Raw genomic sequence first — 24,286 nt, 5'->3', positions numbered from 1 at the left:
GTTTGTCACCACCAGCACCAGCAGCGGCAGCAGGAAGCCGATGATGAAGCGGGCGTAGTTGAAGCCGGCCACTTGGGCGCTGCTCTGACTCGGCTCGAAGCAGCGGCGGTCCCCCTCTGTGGCGTTCCCCTCCCTCATGGTAAAGACCGGGATGTGACCGAGGGCAACCACCAGCACAATGGCGAGGCAGATGGAGAAGGCGAGGCGCTGCTGGCGGAGACCCCGGGACTCGATGCTGTAGACGACGGCGACGTAGCGGTCGCAGGAGATGCAACAGAGGAGGAAGATGCTGATGTACATGTTGTTGAAGAATATGTAGCCCGTTAGCTTACATAGCGCCGAGTTCAGCGGCCACACGTGACCCGCGTTCACATACAGCGCCCACACAGGAAGCGTGAACAGGTACATGAGGTCACACGCGGACAGGCTCAACAGGTAAACGCCCAGAACGTTCTTCCTCTTCACCTGCAGAAAGGTCAGGTACAGGGTCAGCATGTTGGCAGGAAGTCCCACGACCAGCACGAGGCTGTACAGCAGCACCAGCGGCAGGCGGCCATCTTCAAACGACGGCTCGCACGGGATCGTCTCGTTCAGGATGAAGGTGGTCTCAGTCCCCGGCAGCTCTTTCATGATGTCTGAGGAAAGACGGAGGGAGATGACCAATCAGATTCAAGGTTAGCTTCTCATCATCATCATCATCATCATGACATCATCGTTAAATCATTGAATCAGCTCTTTTTCAATAAATACAATCAGCAGAGTGAAACACGAAGTGAGTTCACACTGAGTTCAGTTTTAATTTCACACGTCTATTTCATCTTCAGAACTATTAAGGTGGTTTTATCTGACTTCCTGCCACAGTCCAATGAAAGCCCCCGATGGCTGACACGTCCTCATTAATATGGTTTCTGCTGAGCAGCACTCTGACTGTGATTCCAAGACGAGCGTGACACTCACAGAAAGTCCCCGCCACAATATCTCTCAAAAGGTTTGAGGGCAGTCTCACTTCTCTTAGTGACAAACGTCCTGAAAATACCCACACACAAAATAAAACCATGTTATAAGACGTGTTATAAGAGGTGTTATAAGAGGTGTTATAAGACGTGTTATAAGAGGTGTTATAAGAGGTGTTATAAGAGGTGTTTAAAGACACGTTTAAAGACACGTTTAAAGACACGTTTAAAGTTTAAAGACATGTTTAAAGTTTAAAGACATGTTCAAAGACATGTTCAAAGACATGTTTAAAGACATGTTTAAAGACATGTTCAAAGACATGTTTAAAGACGTGTTTAAAGACATGTTTAAAGACATGTTTAAAGACATGTTTAAAGACGTGTTTAAAGACATGTTTAAAGTTTAAAGACATGTTTAAAGACATGTTCAAAGACATGTTTAAAGACATGTTTAAAGACATGTTTAAAGACATGTTTAAAGACATGTTTAAAGTTTAAAGACATGTTTAAAGACATGTTTAAAGACATGTTTAAAGACATGTTTAAAGACATGTTTAAAGTTTAAAGACATGTTTAAAGACATGTTTAAAGACATGTTTAAAGACATGTTTAAAGTTTAAAGACATGTTCAAAGACATGTTTAAAGACGTGTTTAAAGACATGTTTAAAGACATGTTTAAAGTTTAAAGACATGTTTAAAGACATGTTCAAAGACATGTTTAAAGACATGTTTAAAGACATGTTTAAAGTTTAAAGACATGTTTAAAGACATGTTTAAAGACATGTTTAAAGACATGTTTAAAGTTTAAAGACATGTTTAAAGACATGTTTAAAGTTTAAAGACATGTTTAAAGACATGTTTAAAGACATGTTTAAAGTTTAAAGACATGTTTAAAGACATGTTTAAAGACATGTTTAAAGACATGTTTAAAGACATGTTTAAAGACATGTTTAAAGTTTAAAGACATGTTTAAAGACATGTTTAAAGACATGTTTAAAGACATGTTTAAAGACATGTTTAAAGTTTAAAGACATGTTTAAAGACATGTTTAAAGACATGTTCAAAGACATGTTTAAAGACATGTTTAAAGTTTAAAGACATGTTTAAAGACATGTTTAAAGACATGTTTAAAGACATGTTTAAAGACATGTTTAAAGACATGTTTAAAGTTTAAAGACATGTTTAAAGACGTGTTTAAAGACATGTTTAAAGACATGTTCAAAGACATGTTTAAAGACATGTTTAAAGTTTAAAGACGTGTTTAAAGACATGTTTAAAGACATGTTTAAAGACGTGTTTAAAGACATGTTTAAAGACATGTTTAAAGACACGTTTAAAGACATGTTTAAAGTTTAAAGACGTGTTTAAAGACATGTTTAAAGACATGTTTAAAGACATGTTTAAAGACATGTTTAAAGACGTGTTTAAAGAAATGTTTAAAGACGTGTTTAAAGACATGTTTAAAGACATGTTTAAAGACACGTTTAAAGACATGTTTAAAGACATGTTTAAAGACATGTTCAAAGACATGTTTAAAGACACGTTTAAAGACATGTTTAAAGACATGTTTAAAGACGTGTTTAAAGACATGTTTAAAGACATGTTTAAAGACATGTTTAAAGTTTAAAGACGTGTTTAAAGAAATGTTTAAAGACGTGTTCAAAGACATGTTTAAAGTTTAAAGACATGTTTAAAGACATGTTTTTGACATTTTTAAATGACTGGATTATAAATCCAAACTCTTTTAATTTGTCAGTCTTTTAATTTCAAAATAAAAGCATCTGTTTCAGACATAAGTCCCATGATGCTCTCTGATTCCCCGTCCTCTTACTTGTTTAAGTCTAAGTCTGATATGTGTTGTGAATTGACTCGATAGAAACACAGATTGATTGGTTAGTTGTTCCCGTGCTGCGCTCTGATTGGCCGATCCCCCTCTGACCTCATTGACTCTCACTCGGCATCAATAATTTAGCGAGCTGTGTTGCTTAATTTTTTAAACAGCTGTCAATTAACCTCCTGCGTCCAATCAGCTGCTCTGACTCTTAGAAGTGGGCGTGGCCGGGAGTTAATTATTGATCGTTGACCTGCATCGCTGAATATTAAATATGGATCATGAAAAAAGCATGATGATGAAGATTAGAGTGGAACACATGAGAACAATGAACCGGGGGTTAAAATGTTAAATGTGATTAAACAACACTAAGATGTTTTCTGATGTTATTGGTGATAATGATGATGATAAGAATAGTTGTGTTTGAGTTGTTGTTATTATCTTCATTCATTAATAGTTATTTCTTTGATCAGTGCGGTGTCACAAAATTAAATAAATGGACTCATATTTTTATAAAACACTAGAAATATAATTATTTTACAGATAATGTTAAAACTACAGAAGGGGATTAGGGCCACTGAATTTTTTTTTTTATATTCCAAGAAAAAAGTCAGAATTCTGCCCCTCTACAATGGATAACACTTTTAAGAGTTGGGCAGGCAGAGACCTAAAGGTTATTGACCAGATGTTTTGTGACAATGTTTTACAGCCATTCTCGTATCTCCAAGAAAAATTCTCTTTACCTCAAAGTGATATGTTCCGTTTTTTTCAGATTAGGCATTACCTCACGAGCAGTAAAGATTGGAATTCTATAAAAAATGCTCCATCAAACATAGAAACTTACTTTATCAATATAATAAAACATCAGCAACCTAACAAAAAGCTTGTTTCCAATATATACAGAAATCTGTTATTGGATACACCAGACAACACAAACTAAATGGGAGATGGAGTTTAATGTTATAACTGAGGATGAAGAGTGGGAAACAATATGCACTGGATGTCATAAGGGCATTAAAGGTGACATATCATGCAAAATGGACTTTTTAATGGTTCTCTACCTGAAATCTGTGTCCCTGTCTACAAACCCCCCGAGAATGAAAAAAATCCATTCTGCCCCTGTTCTGATTTCTCCACCTTTCTGTAAATGTGTGTGAAACCAGCCGTTTCAGACTTCCGTGTTTTTGTTACGTAACAACAATATCCGGTCTGTAACAGGAAGTCAGAGCTCGGAGCTTGTTCAGCCCATAGACTGTATAAAATACAACTCAACCCCTCCTCTGTTTTTCATTCCCTGCACACATGTGTGCTAACAAGGAGCTTAGGAGGGAGGCATGCTAGTTGTAGGCTGTCTTAATAAACACAAAGGTCGGTTTTACTCCCCACGTCTGCAGATTTGAAGATCTAGTGGATGATTTTTATTTGTCATGGATAAGTGCTAGCGCTAATTAGCATAGCCATATAGCTATATGTTCGTAGCTGTAGCTGTAGCTGTAGCTGTAGCTGTAGCTGTAGCTGTAGCTGTAGCTGTAGCTGTGTACCAAGACACACGTCGACATACTGACAAATAAAACAACAAGAAACACTAAATCTGTGACCAATCCTTCAGAAAAGGTCCTGCTGCCTTTCTGGCAGAGGTCGCTTTGACTCCCCACGTCTGCAGATTTGAAGATCTAGTGGATGATTTTTATTTATCATGGATAAGTGCTAGCGCTAGTTAGCATAGCCACATAGCTACATGTTCGTAGCTGTGTACCAAGACACACGTCGACATACTGATAAATAAAACAACAAGAAACACTAAATCTATGACCAATCATTCAGAAAGGTCCTGCTACAGGCGCCTCTCCGTCAGGATCAGATTCTGGATCAGATTCAGAGGGTTGAAGTAATGCGATCTCTGAGCAGCCGTGTATATTCAGCCAACATGTAAACATTAGATCAACGTGCTGGAGAGCCGAGGCACATCCACTTCCTGAGGGGGCGTGGTCAGAGAGAAAACAGAGTGTTCTGAGGAGGACTGAAGAAGAGGACTTTTCAGGCAGACCAAAATCTGATTTCAAAGTGTTTTTTTGAGCATAAACTTTAAAGACATGTTTTGGGGACCTCTTAGACCAATATATGTTGATGAAAAAAGCGTGATATGTCACCTTTAATAGTAACATGTGGAAGGAGTTTGATTGGAAGATGAAGACAAGGTTCTTTAGGACGCCTTCGGTGGTTTCCAAACTTGTAGATAACTCAGCTGCACTATACTGCTGGAGAGAATGTAGAATGGTGGGTGACCACTCGCACATATTTTGGGATTGCCCAAAGTTGCTGCCTTTCTGGAAAGGGATAAAGAGCGAGATAGATAAAGTTCTGGGAATTGACTTACTGTTTACCCCATGTCAGTTTCTTTTAGACATAACCCCTGTAGAAAAATACACTAGAGACCAAGAATACCTATTACATATACTCTTGATGATTGCTAGGAAAATGGTGACAATAAAATGGATGATTTCAGAGCCACCTACAGTGGCACAGTGGAGACAGAAGCTAAGGGAGGTGTATGGAATGGAGGCTCTGACTGCTCAAGTACAACTACGATCTGATAGCTTTGTGAGGAGATGGCTACCTAGAGAAAAATATCTTGTTAACTGAAGGGAACCCCTCAATGTGCTACAATGTCTTAAAGGGGACATATCACGCTTTTTTCATCAACATATATTGGTCTAAGAGGTCCCCAAAACATGTCTTTAAAGTTTATGCTCAAAAAAACACTTTGAAATCAGATTTTGGTCTGCCTGAAAAACCCTCTTCTTCAGCCCTCCTCAGAACACTCTGTTTTCTCTCTGACCACGCCCCCTCCGGAAGTGGATGTGCCTCGGCTCTCCAGCACGTTGATCTAATGTTTACATGTTGTCTGAATATACACGGCTGCTCACAGACCCGCGTTACTTCAACCCTCTGAATCTGATCCTGACGGAGAGGCGCCTGTAGCAGGACCTTTCTGAACCATTGGTCACAGATTTAGTGTTTCTTGTTGTTTTATTTATCAGTATGTCGACGTGTGTCTTGGTACACAGCTACCAACATGTAGCTATGTGGCTATGCTAACTAGCGCTAGCACTTATCCATAATAAATAAAAATCATCCACTAGATCTTCAAATCTGCAGACGTGGGGAGTCAAAGCGACCTCTGCCAGAAAGGCAGCGGGACCTTTCTGAAGGATTGGTCACAGATTTAGTGTTTCTTGTTGTTTTATTTGTCAGTATGTCGACGTGTGTCTTGGTACACAGCTACAGCGACGAACATATAGCTATGTGGCTATGCTAACTAGCGCTAGCACTTATCCATGACAAATAAAAATCATCCACTAGATCTTCAAATCTGCAGACGTGGGGAGTCAAAGCGACCTTTGTGTTTATTAAGACAGCCTACAACTAGCATGCCTCCCTCCTAAGCTCCTTGTTAGCACACATGTGTGCAGGGAATGAAAAACGGAGGAGGGGTTGAGTTGTATTTTATACAGTCTATGGGCTGAACAAGCTCCGAGCTCTGACTTCCTGTTACAGACCGGATGGCGTTGTGACGTATGAAAAACACTGAAAACTGAAACGGCTGGTTTCACACACATTTACAGAAAGGTGGAGAAATCAGAACAGGGGCAGAATGGATTTTTTTCATTCTCAGGGGGTTTGTAGACAGGGACACAGATTTCAGGGAGAGAACCATTAAAAAGTCCATTTTGCATGATATGTCACCTTTAAATGTCCACTAAATTACTTTTCACCCATTAGTGTGATTCAGCTTTCTAGGCCCTAATGTCTCTCTCTCTCTCTGTATGTTTCTTTTTTTTTTCTTTCTCGCACTGTCATACATTCTCTGTGATGTTGTCAAGGAATGTTCTGTATGTTTCCTCCGTGTTTAAAAAACTGAAAAATAAAAAAGTAAAAAAAAAAAAAAAGTCAGAATTCTGAACAATAATAATAAAAAATAGATATTGGACCTCATTTTTTTTTTTCAGTGGCTCTAATCCTCTTCTGTATAAAACAGCTAACCCGCGGTGTCGTGGTGATTTGAGTTGGTCGACTTTACAAAACTCAAAACTCAAATCAAAAAACATCCACGGGGGTTTCCCATGATCAGCTGAGCATTCAGTATTTTGGTGATTTATTGTACAACACAATAAAGGCTTCTCTAAAACAAAAGGGAATGTCCCTAAGCCTTCAAATCCCCCAGAGTCCGCCCCTCCTGTCTTACCTGCCCCCCTATAAACACGTCACCCAGAGCAAAACTATCAACCTACAGAAGTGAGTCATGAAATATATTAATAACCCTGAAAGCATCAAAGTTAATCCATCACCTTGTATTTACATCTGTGGAGTTAAACTGTGGATCAGTCTCAATGTGGAGCTACAGCAAAGTCAGAACATAATCCAGATCAAAGAGAAGAATAAAGAAATGATGTTCATGAGGTTCAAGGAGGAAGACGAGTGATCATCATCACGAGGGGTTCACTTTGGATTGTTGGTGTAAATATGAAGATTTGAGATGTGGGAGTTCACGAGTGTAGTGACAGATAATAGTGAATGAAAGGGTTAGATCAGTTCTTCCTCCTTTTCACATGTAATGTAAAATGTTTCACTGCTTTCTAATATTGAATTTGTGTCTTCTGTAGAACTATTCCTTTTTTTCTACTTGTATGCTTTTTTTTTCTATTTTTAATTTTACATGTTCGAAATGAAGACTTCAAATAAAAAAAAAACAATAAATTAATTAACAAAGTAAAAATAATCAAATATATGAAACAATGTAAAAAGCTCCAACACGTAGTATTTCACTTAATCCGTATAAATGTATTATATTTATTTAAAGGTTGTTTTTAGTGAAAGAAGATTTATTTGATGTTGGTAATAACTCAGATAATATTTAATATTTTTTTAAATGAATAGATGTTAGATATTTGACATGGATTATTATTTATTTCTCTAGTTTATTGAATATTTCTGATCCATTATTGTATTATTTCTGATTATCAGTTTGTTTATAAATAATCAGTTAATATTAAAAAATAATGATTTCATAAAAAATCAATAAGTGATTATTTTACACACTGATTCTGTATTTTAGTAATTAGTATTTCATTGATTCTTACATAAGACTTGTCACATTTGGGTGAAAAGCGAATGAGTAATTCTTTTTTTACATGAAACACAATTTATAAATGATAATAATGATAATAAGAATATTAATAAACAGATCAAATAAACACATTTAAATAATAACCCACAGTTAAAAACAAACACCATGATCTCCTCCATGAACAGGGTCTCCCCACTTTGCCACATATTCCTCACACACTGATAAAAACATGAAGCAGTAACATGATAAATGTGAAGTAACCGTCACAGAGTCAGAACCTGCGAGGACACGCAGGTAGAGCACGTGTCACTAAAGTCCCTCAGACAGCAGTAAACACAGTAAACAAAGTAAAGTAAACAAAGTTAAGTAAAGTTATTAAAAGTTGAATAAATCTGTAATCATGTTTTAAAGGTTTGAATCTTCAGACTGAGATTTTAAGGAAATAGGAGCTCACCTCTCCACGCGCATCCTTCTTCCAGCTCCTCGCGCTCTGAGTGGCTCGGAGTGACGTGGCGGGAGTAAATGAGCGGCAGGTCACGTGACCTCTGCCGGCATGATTTATTCATCCGTCATCTTTAATTCATCCCTTTATCATCATCATCATCATTAATTCATCAGACTGCTTCACAAACAACCCGAGCACGAGCATGAAAAACAACAACCAATCAGAGAGCAGTGAACTGAAAACCTAAACAATGATGGAGGCTTTTTTAAATTTAACATTTTAATGTCATTTTATATTCAAATTAATATTCCATTTATTAAATGTATTTTTAACTCATAAGTTTTACATTTTTTATTATTATTATTTTTTGCTTTTTTTGTGCTTTTATTTATCTTTTTTATTGTCTTAACTCGTCATGTTTTATCTTTTATTTACTTTAAAATTTTAAAATTGAATTATTATTATTACTATTATTATTATTTGGTTCTTAGTGGTGCAAAGGACCTATTTTATTTCTAATTATTTGTATTATTACTGCATTTATTATTAATAACTGTGCTTAATGCAGGAATACTAATCATTTTATATTTATTTAATATTCTATTTTTTTATGTATTTAAACATGTTATGTATTTTAACTAATTTTTATTATTTTAATACTATTTTTTTGCTATTTTAGTGATTTTATTTATCTCAGACTTTTATCTTTATCTTTTCTTATTGTCTTAACTCGTCATGTTTTATCTTGTATTTACTTTGACATTTTTAAATTAAATTATTATTATTACTATTATTATTATTTGGTTCTTAGTGGTGCAAAGGACCTATTTTATTTCTAATTATTTGTATTATTACTGCATTTATTATTAATAACTGTGCTTAATGCAGGAATACTAATCATTTTATATTTATTTAATATTCTATTTTGTATGTATTTAAACATGTTATGTGTTTTAACTCTTTAATTTCTATTATTTTAATACCATTTTTTTGCTGTTTTAGTGATTTTATTTATCTTAGACTTTTATCTTTATCATTTCTTATTGTCTTAACTCGTCATGTTTTATCTTTTATTTACTTATCTCTTAACTTTTCCCCTTTGTTGTTTATTTATATACATTTTATTGCAGTTGTTGTTTATTAGTCTCTACTTCTTAATAATTTCTGCTTTATGTTTAGTCCTGATGAAACACTTTGAATTGTACTTGATTTGTATGAAAGGTGCTCTATAAATGAAGCTTGATTGACAATCGCAGCTTTAAAAAGATCCTCATCCATTTAGCTGAAAATAAAATAAATACTTTCATTAAAATAAAATAAAAAGTCACACATTTAAATTTATAAATTTAAATGTAGAACTTTCATTTTTTTATTTAATTCATCTTTAAATAAATTATTATTGCTATTATTATTATTATTATTAGGTCTTAGTGGTTCAAAGGACCTTTTTTATTTCTAATTATTTTTATTATTACTGAATCTATTATTAATAACTGCTTAATGCAGAAATCGACCAATCATTTTACATTTATTTAATATTCTATTTTTTATGTATTTAAAAATGTAATGTATTCTAACTCTTTAATATTTTAGTGATTTTATTTATATTAGACTTTTGTTGATCTTATTTTTACTGTCTTATCTCGTCATGTTTTATCTTTTATTAACTTATTTCTGAACTTTTCCCCTTTGTTGTTTCATTTATATACATTTTATAACAATTGTAGTGCATTAATAGTCTCTACTTCTAAATCCATGTCTGCTTTATGTTTAGTCATGATGAAACACTTTGAATTGCATTTAATTTGTTGCTTTTGTTGCATTGAAAGTTGCTCTTTAAATAAAGTTTGATTGATTGAAGGACAATGTGACCCCTAACAAGACACTGAGTGACATCATAGAACAAAAGAAAAACATCAATTTTCTTTAAAAACATCCTCGTTCATTTAGCTGACAATAAAAGAACTACTTCCATTAAAATTAAAAATGGGTGTGTATGTGGTTTCCTGTGTTTCTGCAGACAGCCTCTGGTGGACGCTCGATGAACTGCAGTTTTTAAAGTTATATTTTTTGGGCCTTTTTGCCTTTATTGTATAGGACAGCTGAAGATAGACAGGAAATGTGGGGAGTAGAGAGCGGGGGAAGACATGCAGGAAATGGTCGACCGGCCGGGAATCGAACCGGCGACCCCTGCGACGAGGACTGTAGCCTCTGTATGTGGGGCGCTTAGACCGCTAGACCACCAGCGCCCCAATGAACTGCAGTTTTTGCCACTTGGATTGAACTCACGAGGCTCAGAACGTACGCTTTTCGTAGGCTACGCAAACGCAAGTATACATCCATCACTCCTATCCTACCCCCTTACCTCCTTACCTCCTTCTGTCCTTCTACTCTTCTTCCTCTCCTCTCCTCGTCTCCTTAAATTAAAGCTCCAGTTCTCTTTATGAATCATGTTATAGTTTATTTTCTTACATTCATATTTACAAAAATGTTTTTTTGAGGAATGTTCGAACAATGACTCAGCAGAAAGAATAAGCCCCACCCACTCCGTGCTTTGAGGGGGGCGGAGTCAGAGCTCCTCCCTGCTGACCTCACTGCCATCATGATGGGTAGGAAACTTCCTGCTTCCCTTCAAAGTAAAAGTCTTTGTCTTCAGTTCTTCCACCTTATTTGCTGAAAGAGAAGAAGAAGAAGGATCAGCGTGGTCACATGATTGGATGATGATGATGAAGAAGTCTCACGTGATTGGATGATGATGATGATGACGATGATGATGATGATGATGATGAAGTCTCCCTCCTTTACCTGGTTGTTGAGCAGCTCGTTGATCTTCCTCTCCTCCGCTGACCCCCTCTGCACCTTCCCTAAGTATCCCAATAACTGCTGACGGTCCTTCAGGTCCCGGTACGTCTGATTGGACCAGAGACAGGTGACATCATTAATATATAGAGTTTAATTGACCAATCAGAGAGCTTCTTTATAGAACAGGTGTTATCCTCACGTTTATGACGATATCGTGACATTTATGTTTCTGAGCCAAACTGATCTTCAGTTCAGCGTCATCCACCAACGCCACGTAGTCCTGTAACACCTGGAGGTAGAACACACCTGAGTGTTAGACATGTCTGCACCTGTTTAAAGGATCTATACACCTGGAGGTAGAACACACCTGAGTGTTAGACATGTCTGCACCTGTTTAAAGGATCTATACACCTGGAAACACATCACTGACATGCATACTCAACTACATATGTACACCTGTCAGTCAAATCTTTCTATGTCACATCCTGTCTGAGCCTGTTCTGACTTTATTGGCTGTGTCGTTACAGTGAAGCCACGCCCCCTCACCTGTGTGGGGGCGGAGTTCTTCTGCAGGATGTCGACGACTCGTTGGAAGCTGAGAGGGGATTTCTTTCTCGTGAAGCCCAGCCAGTTCCTGCTGGTGAACAAAGCGTCCACGTCTGACCACGCCTTTAGCTTCGCCCGCGCCGCCAACGCCGTCACAAAGTACTGCTTCTCTGACACCTGAGGTCAAAGGTCAGTGCTGTTTGTTAGTGACACCAGGTTCAGTGTTTACACATGTGATCAGCGGAGGGGTGGGCCGCAGCTCACTCAAAGAAGCTGATGTTCATCCTGCTTGGTGGGTAATGTTTACACACAACAGAGGATTAAGTCTCACCTTAAAGGTCTGCCGGATGTTTAGTGGGCTGCTGTAGGTTCCCTGAAAACAGAAGGACCCTGGATTAAATCAGAAGTAACCTCAGACTGACCTCGGTCTGGTTAGATCCCCCTCAGACTGACCTCGGCCTCGTTGTAGTGGTAGAAACAGCAGTAGTAGAGTGTCGTGACCATCGGCATGTTGAGGATTGAAGCTCTTCTTGGAAACTTCTGGAAGATTTCCACTTTTCCTCCTTGCTCAGCGTGACGATCAGTAGCCTGACAACAGAACAGGAAAAACCGGGATTATTCCAGATTAAACTGGGTTTAATCTGGGTAACTCTAGATCTAAACAGGGATTAAATGAAGTCTAAACTGAGTTAGACTGGAATAATCTAAATCAAACTATATTAGTCTATGGCAGTAAATTGGATTAATCTGGATGTAAACTGGATTAAACTGGGATGAGCTGGATTAAACTGGATTAAGATTGGTGTAAACTGTATTAAACTTTGTGTAAACTAAATTAAACTGGGTTTAAACTGGATTAAACTGGAAGTATACTGGATTAAACTTGGTTTAAACTGGATTAAACTTGGTTTAAACTGGATTAAACTTGGTTTAAACTGGATTAAGCTGGGTGCAAACTGGATTCAATTTGGTGTTAACTGGATTAAACTGGGTGTGAAATGGATTAAGATGTGTGTAAACTGATTAAACTGGGTTTAAACTGGATTAAACTAGATGAATTAGATTGAACCCATCAAAAATGGAGCAAACTACTTTAAACTGGCTTGAACTGGTTTTGACTAAACTGGGTTTTACTGGGTCAACACGATTTAAACTGGACTGGAATGTCTTAATTAGGATTAAACAAGGTCAAACTGGGATAAACTGGTTTAAACTAGATTAAACTGGATTTAATCTTGTCAAGGTGAGGGCAACGGTTCAGTTTAGCAGACGTTGTCAGAATGGTTGCTGGTGTAACCCCTCGCCTTGTCCGGTTAATGAAGGCTGCACATACTCCCCATATCCTGTCTCCCTTTTGCTGTCCTATCAAAATAAAAGCCCTAAATCAACATCACAATCAAATCTGGTTTGAACTAGTTTAGCGTCAGACCTCGATGATGATCTGTCTCTCCAGCAGCGTGTAGTGATCCTGAACGTGCGCCGAGTCCTCTGCTGAGAACGGCAGACTGGACACAAACACACAAAGGGAACAGCGATGTCACTGCAAGGACAAACTTCCTTTAACAGGCAGAAACCTCCAGCAGGACCAGACTCATGTTAGACACACATCTGCTGAGACCGTGTTGGAGAGAGGGATAGATAGAGACCAAAAACAACACGGGTACCCTGCAGGACTCACCTGAGGCAGCTCTTCAGGAAGTCCCGCCTCTTGTTTTCATCCGATATGCTCAGGTGTTCTTTGTACTGGAGCAGCTGTTTCCAAGCAGACAGGAAGTGACCTCATCTTACAGTCACTCTGAACATTACAGTGTGTAGTAGTGTGTGTAGTAGTGTGTGTAGTAGTGTGTGTAGTAGTGTGTGTAGGAGTGTGTGTAGTAGTGTGTGTCTTACGTACAGCCATGTCCTCTGTCCTGCCCAGAGCTCTGAGGAGAGACAGAAGGAGAAAAAGAACTGTCAGCATGTGACCCATGAGAGTCTCTGTGGGTCTATGTGGGTCTATCTGAGACCAGGTGTTAGTACAGATCTACCTGAGCAGCTCAAGCAGCAGCCTCTGGTCTTTGGTCTCAGTCAGGTACTGGATCAGGTGTCTGAGGGCCACCTGTCTGGACTCCAGCTCCCGAAACAAAACCTCTGAGAAAACACACAACCGGTCAGGACAGATATCCACACCCTGAACTAATCCAGGACCAGTGAGGACCAGGTCCGACTGATTCAGAACAAGATCTAATAGATCCAGGACCAGGTCTGGCTGACACTGACCCTGACCCAGAACCAGGTCTGACTGAACCAGGATCCAGTCCGACTGATCCAGGACTAGGGCTGACTGATCTAGGACCCATTCTGACTGATCCAGCATCAGGTCTGACTGAACCAGGACGTGGTCTGACGGGTCCTGGACACAGTCTGTATGATTGAGGACCAGGTCCAATTGATCAATGCCCAGATTGACTGATCCTGGACTTTGTCTAATTGATATAAGACCAGTTGTGGCTAAGCCAGGTAGAGGACTGACTGATCAAGAACCAGATGAAATAGATCCAGGACCAGGTCTCACTGGGCAGGACCAGATCTGACTGAGCTGGGACCAGCCAGGTCTAGGTCTCAGGGAGCTGGGACATGGTCTCATTGGTCAAAGCCCATGTCTGATGCTAGGACCTGGTAACACTGAGACAGGGCCAGGCCTTATTTAACAAGGACCAGCCAGGAAGGATGAACCAAGACCAAGTCCCACTGAGCCAAGACCAGGTTTCACTGATCCTGGTCCACGTCTGAACAAGTTGGGTCCAGAGGTTCAAAGTAATCCAGAACCAGATGTGACTCACCTTTACACAGAGTCCTCTTCAGAAAGATTAACACCTAAAAGATAAAACACACCCGAGTCCACCGTCAGAGACCACGTTGTTAATAAAGTTCTCAGGTATCGTTAACATTAACGTTTAAATAAAGTTACAGCAGTGATGACGTTCCCATCGTGAGCGCTGACGGCAAAATCCAGGAGGAGGAGCTTATCCTGAAGAGACCGGAACTTCTCCAGAGACACATTCTGAAACAGAAATACACAACCTGAAACACACACACTGCAGAAATACACAACCTGAAACACACACAGGGCACAAATACACAACCTGAAACACACACAGGGCACAAATACACAACCTGAAACACACACAGGGCACAAATACACAACCTGAAACACACACAGGGCACAAATACACAACCTGAAACACACACACTGCAGAAATACACAACCTGAAACACACACAGGGCACAAATACACAACCTGAAACACACACAGGGCACAAATACACAACCTGAAACACACACACAGCACAAATACACAACCTGAAACACACACAGACAGACAGGTGTGTTACCTTTCCTTGTTGCATTCTCTGGACCGTCTCCTCAGGCGACCAATCACTGGTGTAATCCTGGAAATGAGAAATGATGTCATAGAATCTGGTGATCAGTTTGTGTGATCAGATTATTATTAATCTGGTGATCGGTGATGATGTCACCTTGTACTCAGATTTGGGTTTCCGTAGCTCTGGAGCGTAGAGCCGGGCAGACGAGTCGCTGAATGCTGAAACAAAAACAAAACACAGATTAGACACAGATTATCTTGAACCTGTGACATCATCGTTTATAGATTAAGATATTGATTGTGTTTGATTGGACAGATTAAGGAAGACTGTGACATCACAGCGTGAACAGTTCTACGTTCAGACTCACAGTCCGTCAGGCTCTGAAGGTTCCCTCGAGTTTTTCCTGCAGAGAGAAAGATTCAGACTTCAGTCAGAGAACAGAAAGAACACCTGTCCCTCCATCCACCTGTCCTCCTGTCCACTTCTCCACTTGTCAACCTGTCCTCTTGTCTACCTGTCCTCTTGTCCTCCTTTCCTCTTGTCCACCTGTCCACTTCTCCACTTGTCTACCTGTCTTCTTGTCATCTTGTCCTCCTTTCCTCTTGTCCACCTGTCCTCTTGTCTACCTGTCCTCTTGTGCACCTGTCCTCTTGTCTACCTGTCCTCTTGTCCACCTGTCCTCTTGTCTACTTGTCTACCTGTCCTCTTGTCCACCTCTCCTTTTGTCTACCTGTCCACTTGTCTACCTGTCTTCTTGTCATCTTGTCCTCCTTTCCTCTTGTCCACTTGTCTACATGTCCTCTTGTCCACCTGTCCTCTTGTCTACCTGTCCTCTTGTCCACCTGTCCTCTTGTCTACATGTCCTCCTTTCCTCTTGTCCACCTGTCCACTTGTCTACTTGTCTACCTGTCCTCTTGTCCACCTCTCCTTTTGTCTACCTGTCCACTTGTCTACCTGTCTTCTTGTCATCTTGTCCTCCTTTCCTCTTGTCCACTTGTCTACATGTCCTCTTGTCCACCTGTCCTCTTGTCTACCTGTCCACTTGTCCACCTGTCCTCTTGTCTACCTGTCCACCTGTCCTCCTGTCCACCTGTCCACTTCTCCACTTGTCCTCCTGCCTCACCTTTGAACAGCGAGCTCAGAGAGTACCCCGAGTTGCTCTTGCTGATGGCGGGCATGTCCGTGTTGATTTTGGGGAAGGCGGGCTCTTTCTCCGTCCTCTGATTGGACGCCGCCGTCTCTCTGACGGACCAGGAGATACCTGAGGAGACACAGGTGTTAAGCGGACCCTGCAGCCAATCACAGCGCAGGTGTTTTAAAGAAACAGTGAGGTCTTACTCCCGACGGGCTCCCCGCTCCAGCTGACCTTCTCCACATCGTCTTCATCATCGTCTTCCTCCGCCAGGCGGATGCTGTTCACCGCCCGCTTCGACTCTTTGAGCTGCAGACAAATGGCAAAACACACACCTGTCACACACACACACACACACCTGTCACACACACACTTGTGATCACATGTTGATCCTGTGTGGGGGTCAGCTGGTCTCTTAGGGTCTTACTCTGCTGAACTCATCGTCGTCGTCATCGAAGGTGAACGCTTTAAACTTAGAGCTGTTCCAGTAGTCATCCTCATCAGCTTTACCCTTCATCATCTACACACACACACACACACACACACACACACACACACACACACACACACACATAGATAGAGACACAGCCGTTGTTAGCTTTGTTAGCTTGTACTGCTAACAGACTCTTAAACAGTTTTGTTTTAATGATGATATCGTCTCATCTTGATGACATCACTCTGCTCAGGTGTCTCATTATGATGACATCACACTTCTAAGGTGTGTGTTTGATATTGCTGTGGCTCAGAAGTAGAGTGGTCCACCTCTTGATCCATCAGTCCCATGTAGAAGTCCTCTGAACCTTAAACCCTGCTGGTGGTGCAGTCACATCCACCTAAACCTTACACCTGAAACAGTGTTTACAGAAGTCTGGAGACCCTCTTAGGTTAGCTAGTCCAGATCTGACAGGTCTAGGTTTAGTGGTTTTGGATCAGGACCTTGTTTCCATGACCCTAAAGTCTAGATAGGAAGTGACTAAGATGCTAACTTCAGCGTCATGAACATAAATGATGAGATGAAGTCAGTTTTCGGTTCGTGTTTCTGTCTGTTTGTCTGACAGCAGGAAGCTAACAATCATGCTAGCAGCAGGCTAACAGATACACCCCATACATCCGCGTTAAACCCGGAAACAGCGCCGAGTTTCTCTCTGAGCATGCGCCTGCAGTGACGTCATATCACGGATTAATGCCTGTTAATCGATAAGACTGATTTATTGTAAAATACAACTGAAATCATCCAACATCAATCAGCTGTTTTTACCTTCACCTCCTCCTCCTCTTCTTCTGCGCTGACGGAGCCTGCGCAGCTTCCGGTGGCGCAAAGTCTGCTGGGAGTTGTAGTGAACGATTCTAAATATATTTAACTATGTTTAAATTAAATGTAGACATTTTTTTAAATACAATCTGTTAATTGTATATCTACATCTGTGAGGAAAATATTTAAAAACTTTAATATAAATTAATTAATTTAATACATTTATAATTTTTTTGCATTTCAGTGTCAGAGTTTGTAAAATCTGAAAAACATGAAAATAATTCCCTTTTCAGGATTTTGTTTGTTTAATTATATTACTTAAAATGTATTAATTTGCTTTGACATAAAACTTAATAAAATAGTTGGAATATTTTTGATGAATAAAATAAAAATGCATATATTATATTTCAGGAAAATAGTAACTACTGATGAAAAAATAGATTTTTTTAAGAACAAATACAAAATAAAGATAAGCAGAAATTAATACATAAATGTAATCTGGTGTTAGATTGATTTAAATCAACAATATTTTTTTTACCTTTATTAAAATAGAAAAAAGAAACATAAATCATGTTTAAATTTTCTAGAATAAATAAAACTTATGACTACAAACCTGTAATATACATATAGTACATTTTTATAGATTTATGAAAATATATTACTACAACGACAAAATCCTTGTCCCTTCACAATAAAAGCCTCTGACTCCCACTGAATTCCAACTAGAATCTTCCAGAAACTCAAACAGCAAATATTTCACACAGTCCTTTAGATCTGTTTCAATGATACCAGATTACTTTAGATTCACTTAATGTTTAAGTTTGGATAATAATTAGAAGTTGAGATCACTGTTTTTATTCTGAGATATATTTTAAGCCTTTTCATGCTTCTTTGGAGAGGATAGGACAGAGGATAGAGCAGGGCCACAGTTTCACGTTTTACTTTGAAAAACCACTACCGGAAGTAGTGCAATTATGGGGATCTGAAGTTGGTTTAAAGTTTCAGTTCAACAGATGGAGAGAGAGGGGCAACACTGAGTACAACTACAGAGAGTACTGCAGTAACAACAGGAGTATCATTAAAACGTGTTCTTGTGTTATAACATCAGTTTTAATATTAATATCAGATTACTTTTTGTGGTTTTGGTTTTATTTTTTTATAGATATTATTATTAGTAGTTGAACTCTGATGGCTAAGTGGGGAGAAGGAGATCCTCGATGGATTGTTGAGCAGAGAGCTGATGGGACAAACGTCAACAACTGGCACTGGTCTGTTTTTATTATTATATTTATTATCAGATGTGTGTGTGTGTGTGTGTGTGTGTGTGTGTGTGTGTGTGTGTGTGTGAGTGTGTGTGTGTGTGAGTGTGTGTGTGTGTGTGTGTGTGTGTGTGTGTGTGTGTATGTGTGTGTGATATATGACCCTCCAGCTGGTTCATGCTGTTATTTTTAAATGGTCTGATGGATAGCTGTGATGTCAGAGGTGGGCGGGGCTACAGTCAGGGTTTGGACAGCTGCTGATGTGTCTCCTCTCACTCTCTCTCTCTCTCTCTCTCTCTCTCTCTCTCTCTCTCTCTCTCTCTCTCTCTCTCTCTCTCTCTCTATCTGTGTGTGTGTGTGGCCCTCTCAGGACGGAGCGTGATGTCAGCAGCTGGTCATCGGACCGTCTCAGTCAGCTGTTGGTGGGGGTGCAGGTGGAGGGGCCGGAGGGGGCGTGTCAGCTGACCGACATCGCCAAACTGGACGGAGAGGCCTCCATCAACAACCGCAAAGGGAAACTCATTTTCTTCTATGAGTGGCAGCTCAAAGCCAATTGGTTGGGTGAGTGATGATGTCACGGGTGACCTCATCGTGTGTGTGTGTGTGTGTGCAGTGATGGGGTTTAGGGCCTGTGTCCACTAACGGCCTGAGTTTTAGAGTTTTTTTTTAACTTGCATCAGTGGACACAGGCCCTTGAAGCTCAGACCTTCAGATTAAACCATTCTCACCTGGTGCCCCTCTTCCACTAAGGTGGTCTGTACTTCCTGTTTCCTGTCTGCAGGGACGTCTAGTAGGGGTCTGAAGTTCAGGGGAACCGTTGAGGTGTGCAACCTGTCGGACGAGAACGACATGGACGACCTCGATGTAAGTCACCACCTCTGGATCACGCTGCTTCATCCCTCAGCGTGAATGTCTGATCCCTGATTGGTTATCGATCTTATTGATGACAGATCTCAGTGTCTCTGTGCAAAGACCAGCCCGACACGCCGCTCCTCGACCTCATGAAGAAGAAAGGGGTCCAGGAGGTCCGGAAGGCTCTGGGCGAGTATGTCCGCCAACTCAAATCAGGTTTGTGACCCAGAATGCATCAGGACTCACCAGTCTGCTATTCTTGTAGTAACCTGAGTGACCTTTGACCCCGCAGAGTTCAGTCAGGGGATGATCCTACCCTCCGCCAATGGACCGAAGCCTGCAACCGCGAAAAGGACCCAAGTCCAGACCAGTAAAACTCAGGTGGACTTCGGTTAAACTGTTACATTCAAATAATCAGCCTCTTTAGTGACCTCTGATATTTCCCACAGATTAGCCCCGCCCCCAAGTGCTCTTCTAGCCCCGCCCCCAAGTGCTCTTCTAGCCCCGCCCCCGCTTCATCAGGTGTTCGGATCTCAACCTGCAGCTTCAGCCTGAATGAAACCTTTCGAACATCAGCGGACGAGCTCTACAGGACGTTCATCAACCAAGAGGTACCAGACCTAGACTAGACCTAGACTAGACCTAGACTAAACCAGGACTAAATCAAGACTAAACCAAGACTAGACCAAGACTAAACCAAGACTAAACCAAGACTAGGACAGACCAGGAAAAGTCTAAATCCAGTCCAACCAATCCAGGCCCAGTTCCACAAAAACTGTTTAACCAGAATAAACTTATAAGGGATAACAGAGTCCAATCCTCCAGACCAGGTAAATTCAACAGATCCACGGAGACCCAACGCCAAAACCAGGACAACAACAGGACTGACTCATACCAACCAAAACCAGAGTAAACTGAACCAAAACAAGTGCAAGTCCAGAGTATCGCAGGACCAACACAAAGCCAGAATCAAGGCCAAATTCAGGCCCCAAACCAGGTCAAACCAGGCCACAAGTCCAAACCCAGGCTTCAACTACACACACTTACTGAGAACATCAAGATTGAGACCAGGACCCCTCCAGAAATAGACCAGAACCTCTCAAAACGTAGACCAGACCCCTTCCTAACCCAGATCAGAACCCCTGGAAACACAGACCAGAACCCCTCAAAACACAGGTAAGAACCCCTCCAAACCCAGAACAGATACTCTCCACACCAAGACCAAACCCTCTCCAAACACAGATAAGAACCCCTCCAAAACCCAGACTAGAATCTCTCCCTACACAGACCCCAGCCTCGTCCTAAGAAACCTCTCAGTATCGAGACCAGAACCTCTCCAAACCCAGAACCTAACCTTTCCAAACCCAGATCAGAACCCCTGGAAACAAAGACCAGAACCTCTCCAAACCAAGTCAATAACTTCTCTATACTCAGACAAAAACCTCTTCAAAACAGACTAGAAACCCTCCAAACCCAGACCAGAACCTTTCCAAACTTAGACTAGAACCTTTTCAAATGGACTAGAACCAGTCAAAACCCAGACCTGGTCCTCTTTGACTCAGTACCCCTGCAGTGTTTGAGCCTCCTGTATCTCTCTGCAGTTCGTCCAGGTGTTCTCGCGCTCGGCGGCGGTGGTGGACGGCCGTCGCGGTGGGAGGTTCCAGATGTTAGACGGCAGCGTCAGTGGAGAGTTCACACAGCTGGTGAGGTCACAGCTGCTTGTCCAATCAGTGATGAGTTGTCACATTGGCATGGTAACCACATTGCTGCCTATCCCTGCAGGTACCAGACAAGAAGATCGAGATGAGGTGGCGGTTCAGGACGTGGCCTAGCGGTTAGTCCTCCTCCTGCGATGCATTCTAATGGGGTTGTGTTCAGGGACAGTCTGAATTCAGAGCCTTGTTTGTTCTTGACTCTTCATCAGAACATTACGCCACCATCAGTCTGGATCTGCAAGACCAAGGAGACGAGACTGAGCTGAGGATGGAGTGTCGCGGAGTTCCTTCAGGGGAGGAGGACTCCACCAGAGAGGGCTGGACCCGGTTCTACTTCCAGGCCATCAAGCAGACCTTTGGATACTGACAGACTGTGGAGCAGTTTACCCTGACGCTCGTCTGACAGGCTGACTGAGAGGAGGGAGCCTTCCTGATCTGGAGTCCTGTCGCAGTCAGGGTCAGATCAGGGTTTTCCTGTGAACTCGCTACAGAGACAGGCACAGGTTAGCCTAGCTTAGCATAAAGAGTTAAATCTGCTGGAAACGGTTGCTGTTAGAGTGAAAACTTCAGGACTGTCCCTTTAAAGTTTGATGTGACTGAATCAGTGTTTAAATAAACGAGCCAACAGGCTCAGTACGAACACTTTCAACTGATCAGGACCAGGAGACCGGGATTAGAGTCAGGACCAGGTTCTGGACTACAGGCAGTCAAAAGAACAATAAAACATTTGTTTCAGACATTTCTTTATTCTCTCAGCTTCAGTTCATAATTATAAAAAACAAACAGAAGAAAACTAAAAAGAGGAAACGTGTTTGAGAACGTTTAAACGGCTTTAACTGTTAAAATGCTTTCTGTGATATTTTACAGGAATGTGAACTTTCATATTTACACTGAAACACAACACAGATATAAAAATACACAAACATCCAAAATCTACAGCTTTTCTATTTTACAAAGAACAACAATAAAAGCATCCAAACAGTGTAAACAACCGGAGACCCTCTGAGCAGACCTCTTCAATTAATAGGACGGTCAAAAACTGAAGACATGAAGAGAACCGGTTTCAAATACAAGACTTCAATTTCATTAAAAAATAAAATAAAAACATTACCACGGTTTAAAAAGCTTATTTTACACAATCATTGAAAACTAATATTTACAGACGAAGATTAGGACCATTTAAAAAAAATTAAACCTTTTTTTATGAGACGGACAGAATTCAGACTTTAATCTCAAAAGCCTTAAAAGAAGTCAGTAGTCTGACTTTTTCTGAGACAGCGGTCAGAATTCCGTGATTATAGTCAGAGGTCCGAGATTTGGGTCAGAATTCCGAGATTATGGTCAGAATTCTGAGATCATAGTCAGAATATGGTGATTAAAGTCAGAAGTCCGAGATTATAGTCAGAAATCCGAGATTATGGTCAGAATTCTGAGATCATAGTCAGAATATGGTGATTAAAGTCAGAAGTCCGAGATTATGGTCAGAAAATCCGAGATTATGGTCAGAATTCTGAGATTATGGTCAGAATTCTGAGATTATGGTCAGAATTCTGAAATTATGGGCACAATTCTGAGATTATGGTCAGAAAATACCAGATTATGGTCAGAAATCCGAGATTATGGTCAGAATTCTGAGATTATAGTTAGAATATGGAGATTAAAGTCAGAAGTCCAAGGTCAAAGTCAGAAATCCGAGATTATGGTCAGAATTCTGAGATCATAGTCAGAATTCTGAGATCATAGTCAGAATTCTGAAATTATGGTCACAATTCTGAGATTATGGTCACAATTCAAAGATTACAGCCAGAATTCTGAGATTATGGTCAGAATGTGGAGATTAAAATCAGAATTCCGAGGTCAAAGTCAGAATTCTGAGATTATGGTCAGAATTCTGAAATTATGGTCACAATTCTGAGATTATGGTCACAATTCAAAGATTACAGCCAGAATTCTGAGATTATGGTCAGAATGTGGAGATTAAAATCAGAATTCCGAGGTCAAAGTCAGAATTCTGAGATTATGGTCAAAATTCCGAGATTGTAGTCAGAAATCCGAGATTATGGTCAGAATTCTGAGATTATAGTTAGAATATGGAGATTAAAGTCAGAAGTCCGAGGTCAAAGTCAGAAATCCGAGATTATGGTCAGAATTCTGAGATTACGGTCAGAATTCTGAGATCATAGTCAGAATATGGTGATTATAGTCAGAAATCCGAGATTATGGTCAGAATTCTGAGATTATGGTCAGAATTCTGAGATTATGGTCAGAAAATCCGAGATTATGGTCAGAATTCTGAGATTATGGTCAGAATTCTGAAATTATGGGCACAATTCTGAGATTATGGTCAGAAAATACCAGATTATGGTCAGAAATCCGAGATTATGGTCAGAAAATACCAGATTATGGTCAGAAATCCGAGATTATGGTCAGAATTCTGAGATTATAGTTAGAATATGGAGATTAAAGTCAGAAGTCCGAGGTCAAAGTCAGAAATCCGAGATTATGGTCAGAATTCTGAGATTATGGTCAGAATTCTGAGATTATGGTCAGAATTCTGAAATTATGGTCAAAATTCTGAGATTATGGTCACAATTCAAAGATTATAGCCAGAATTCTGAGATTATGGTCAAAATGTGGAGATTAAAATCAGAATTCCGAGGTCAAAGTCAGAATTCTGAGATTATGGTCAAAATTCCGAGATTGTAGTCAGAATTCCGAGATTATGGTCAGAATTTGGAAATTATAGTTAGAATTTTCGGACTATGGTCAGAATTCCGAGATTAAAATCAGAAGTTGAATAAATGTCAGATTTTGTTTTTCAGTGGCCATTCTCCTCTTCCGTAGATATTGGTTATTGATTTTGTAACATCCTCCTTGACGGACGGAAACTTCATCAACCCATCAGTCAGTTAGAAAACTTCCTCCTCCTCACAGCCGTAATCTGAAACAACCAATCACAACGTCAATCAGTAAATCACACCGTCAAACTTCCTGTCTCTCTCTGT

At 40.2% G+C, this 24,286-nt stretch overlaps 4 protein-coding genes across 6 annotated transcripts in view; 1 reads left to right on the top strand and 3 right to left on the bottom strand.

Moving 5' to 3' along the window:
* Window positions 1-6: 6 nt before the first annotated feature.
* LOC117824389 (probable G-protein coupled receptor 132) lies at window positions 7-8,417 on the bottom strand (the record flags this gene model as incomplete). Its single annotated transcript, XM_034699860.1, has 2 exons — window positions 8,368-8,417; window positions 7-635 (listed from the first exon to the last, which is right to left on the bottom strand). A coding segment is annotated over exon 2 (624 nt), but the record flags the coding sequence as incomplete, so codon positions are not given.
* A 2,379-nt stretch (window positions 8,418-10,796) lies between these two features.
* On the bottom strand, window positions 10,797-17,540 carry vipas39 (VPS33B interacting protein, apical-basolateral polarity regulator, spe-39 homolog). Of its 2 annotated transcripts, none has more exons than XM_034700124.1 (19): window positions 17,462-17,540; window positions 16,631-16,723; window positions 16,410-16,512; window positions 16,195-16,332; window positions 15,439-15,474; window positions 15,225-15,289; window positions 15,081-15,137; window positions 14,657-14,749; window positions 14,529-14,562; window positions 13,734-13,836; window positions 13,601-13,628; window positions 13,385-13,458; window positions 13,136-13,211; window positions 12,160-12,294; window positions 12,038-12,079; window positions 11,707-11,883; window positions 11,360-11,449; window positions 11,164-11,268; window positions 10,797-11,031 (listed from the first exon to the last, which is right to left on the bottom strand). In XM_034700124.1, the coding sequence occupies exons 2-19, from the start codon at window positions 16,721-16,723 to the stop codon at window positions 11,011-11,013; spliced, it is 1,470 nt and encodes a 489-aa protein (XP_034556015.1). In that variant the 5' UTR covers window positions 17,462-17,540; the 3' UTR covers window positions 10,797-11,010. The 2 variants fall into 2 exon arrangements, with proteins under 2 accessions (XP_034556015.1, XP_034556014.1); XM_034700123.1 differs by lacking the exon at window positions 17,462-17,540 and adding an exon at window positions 16,966-17,339.
* Window positions 17,541-18,421: 881 nt separating this feature from the next.
* On the top strand, window positions 18,422-22,018 carry LOC117824019 (activator of 90 kDa heat shock protein ATPase homolog 1-like). 2 transcript variants are annotated; one of them, XM_034699357.1, is made up of 9 exons: window positions 18,422-18,723; window positions 19,085-19,275; window positions 19,496-19,578; window positions 19,665-19,782; window positions 19,859-19,949; window positions 20,042-20,177; window positions 21,168-21,269; window positions 21,349-21,400; window positions 21,491-22,018. In XM_034699357.1, the coding sequence occupies exons 1-9, from the start codon at window positions 18,644-18,646 to the stop codon at window positions 21,646-21,648; spliced, it is 1,011 nt and encodes a 336-aa protein (XP_034555248.1). In that variant the 5' UTR covers window positions 18,422-18,643; the 3' UTR covers window positions 21,649-22,018. The 2 variants fall into 2 exon arrangements, with proteins under 2 accessions (XP_034555248.1, XP_034555247.1); XM_034699356.1 differs by having other exon boundaries at window positions 18,423-18,723; window positions 19,859-19,947; window positions 20,016-20,177.
* brf1b (BRF1 RNA polymerase III transcription initiation factor subunit b) overlaps window positions 22,008-24,286 on the bottom strand; it is a 28,090-nt gene continuing 25,811 nt past the window's right edge. The window contains exon 19 of the mRNA XM_034699354.1: window positions 22,008-24,222. Within this exon, the coding sequence (XP_034555245.1) occupies window positions 24,191-24,222 (32 nt within the window). The 3' untranslated portion in view covers window positions 22,008-24,190. The remainder of the gene's footprint in view (window positions 24,223-24,286) is intronic.

This window comes from Notolabrus celidotus, chromosome 13 (assembly GCF_009762535.1).
Source record: "Notolabrus celidotus isolate fNotCel1 chromosome 13, fNotCel1.pri, whole genome shotgun sequence".
Classification (NCBI taxonomy): domain Eukaryota; kingdom Metazoa; phylum Chordata; class Actinopteri; order Labriformes; family Labridae; genus Notolabrus; species Notolabrus celidotus.
Note: the sequence above shows the minus strand (reverse complement) of the source record. Positions and strands in the feature narration are given on the sequence as shown.

Bases quoted from the DNA above. Each gene is read 5' to 3' on its own strand.
- vipas39 (XM_034700123.1), bottom strand. From the start codon at position 16,986: ATGGGACTGATGGATCAAGAG. The intron at 15,475-16,194 runs GTGAGGCAGGAG...TTCTCTCTGCAG, and splicing joins TCTGAGCTCGCTGTTCAAAG to GAAAAACTCGAGGGAACCTT. The intron at 13,629-13,733 runs GTAGATCTGTAC...GTCTCTCCTCAG, and splicing joins CTGCTGCTTGAGCTGCTCAG to AGCTCTGGGCAGGACAGAGG.
- LOC117824019 (XM_034699356.1), top strand. From the start codon at position 18,644: ATGGCTAAGTGGGGAGAAGGAGATCCTCGATGGATTGTTGAGCAGAGA. The intron at 19,579-19,664 runs GTAAGTCACCAC...TATTGATGACAG, and splicing joins ACGACATGGACGACCTCGAT to ATCTCAGTGTCTCTGTGCAA. The intron at 19,948-20,015 runs GTGGACTTCGGT...TATTTCCCACAG, and splicing joins TCCAGACCAGTAAAACTCAG to ATTAGCCCCGCCCCCAAGTG.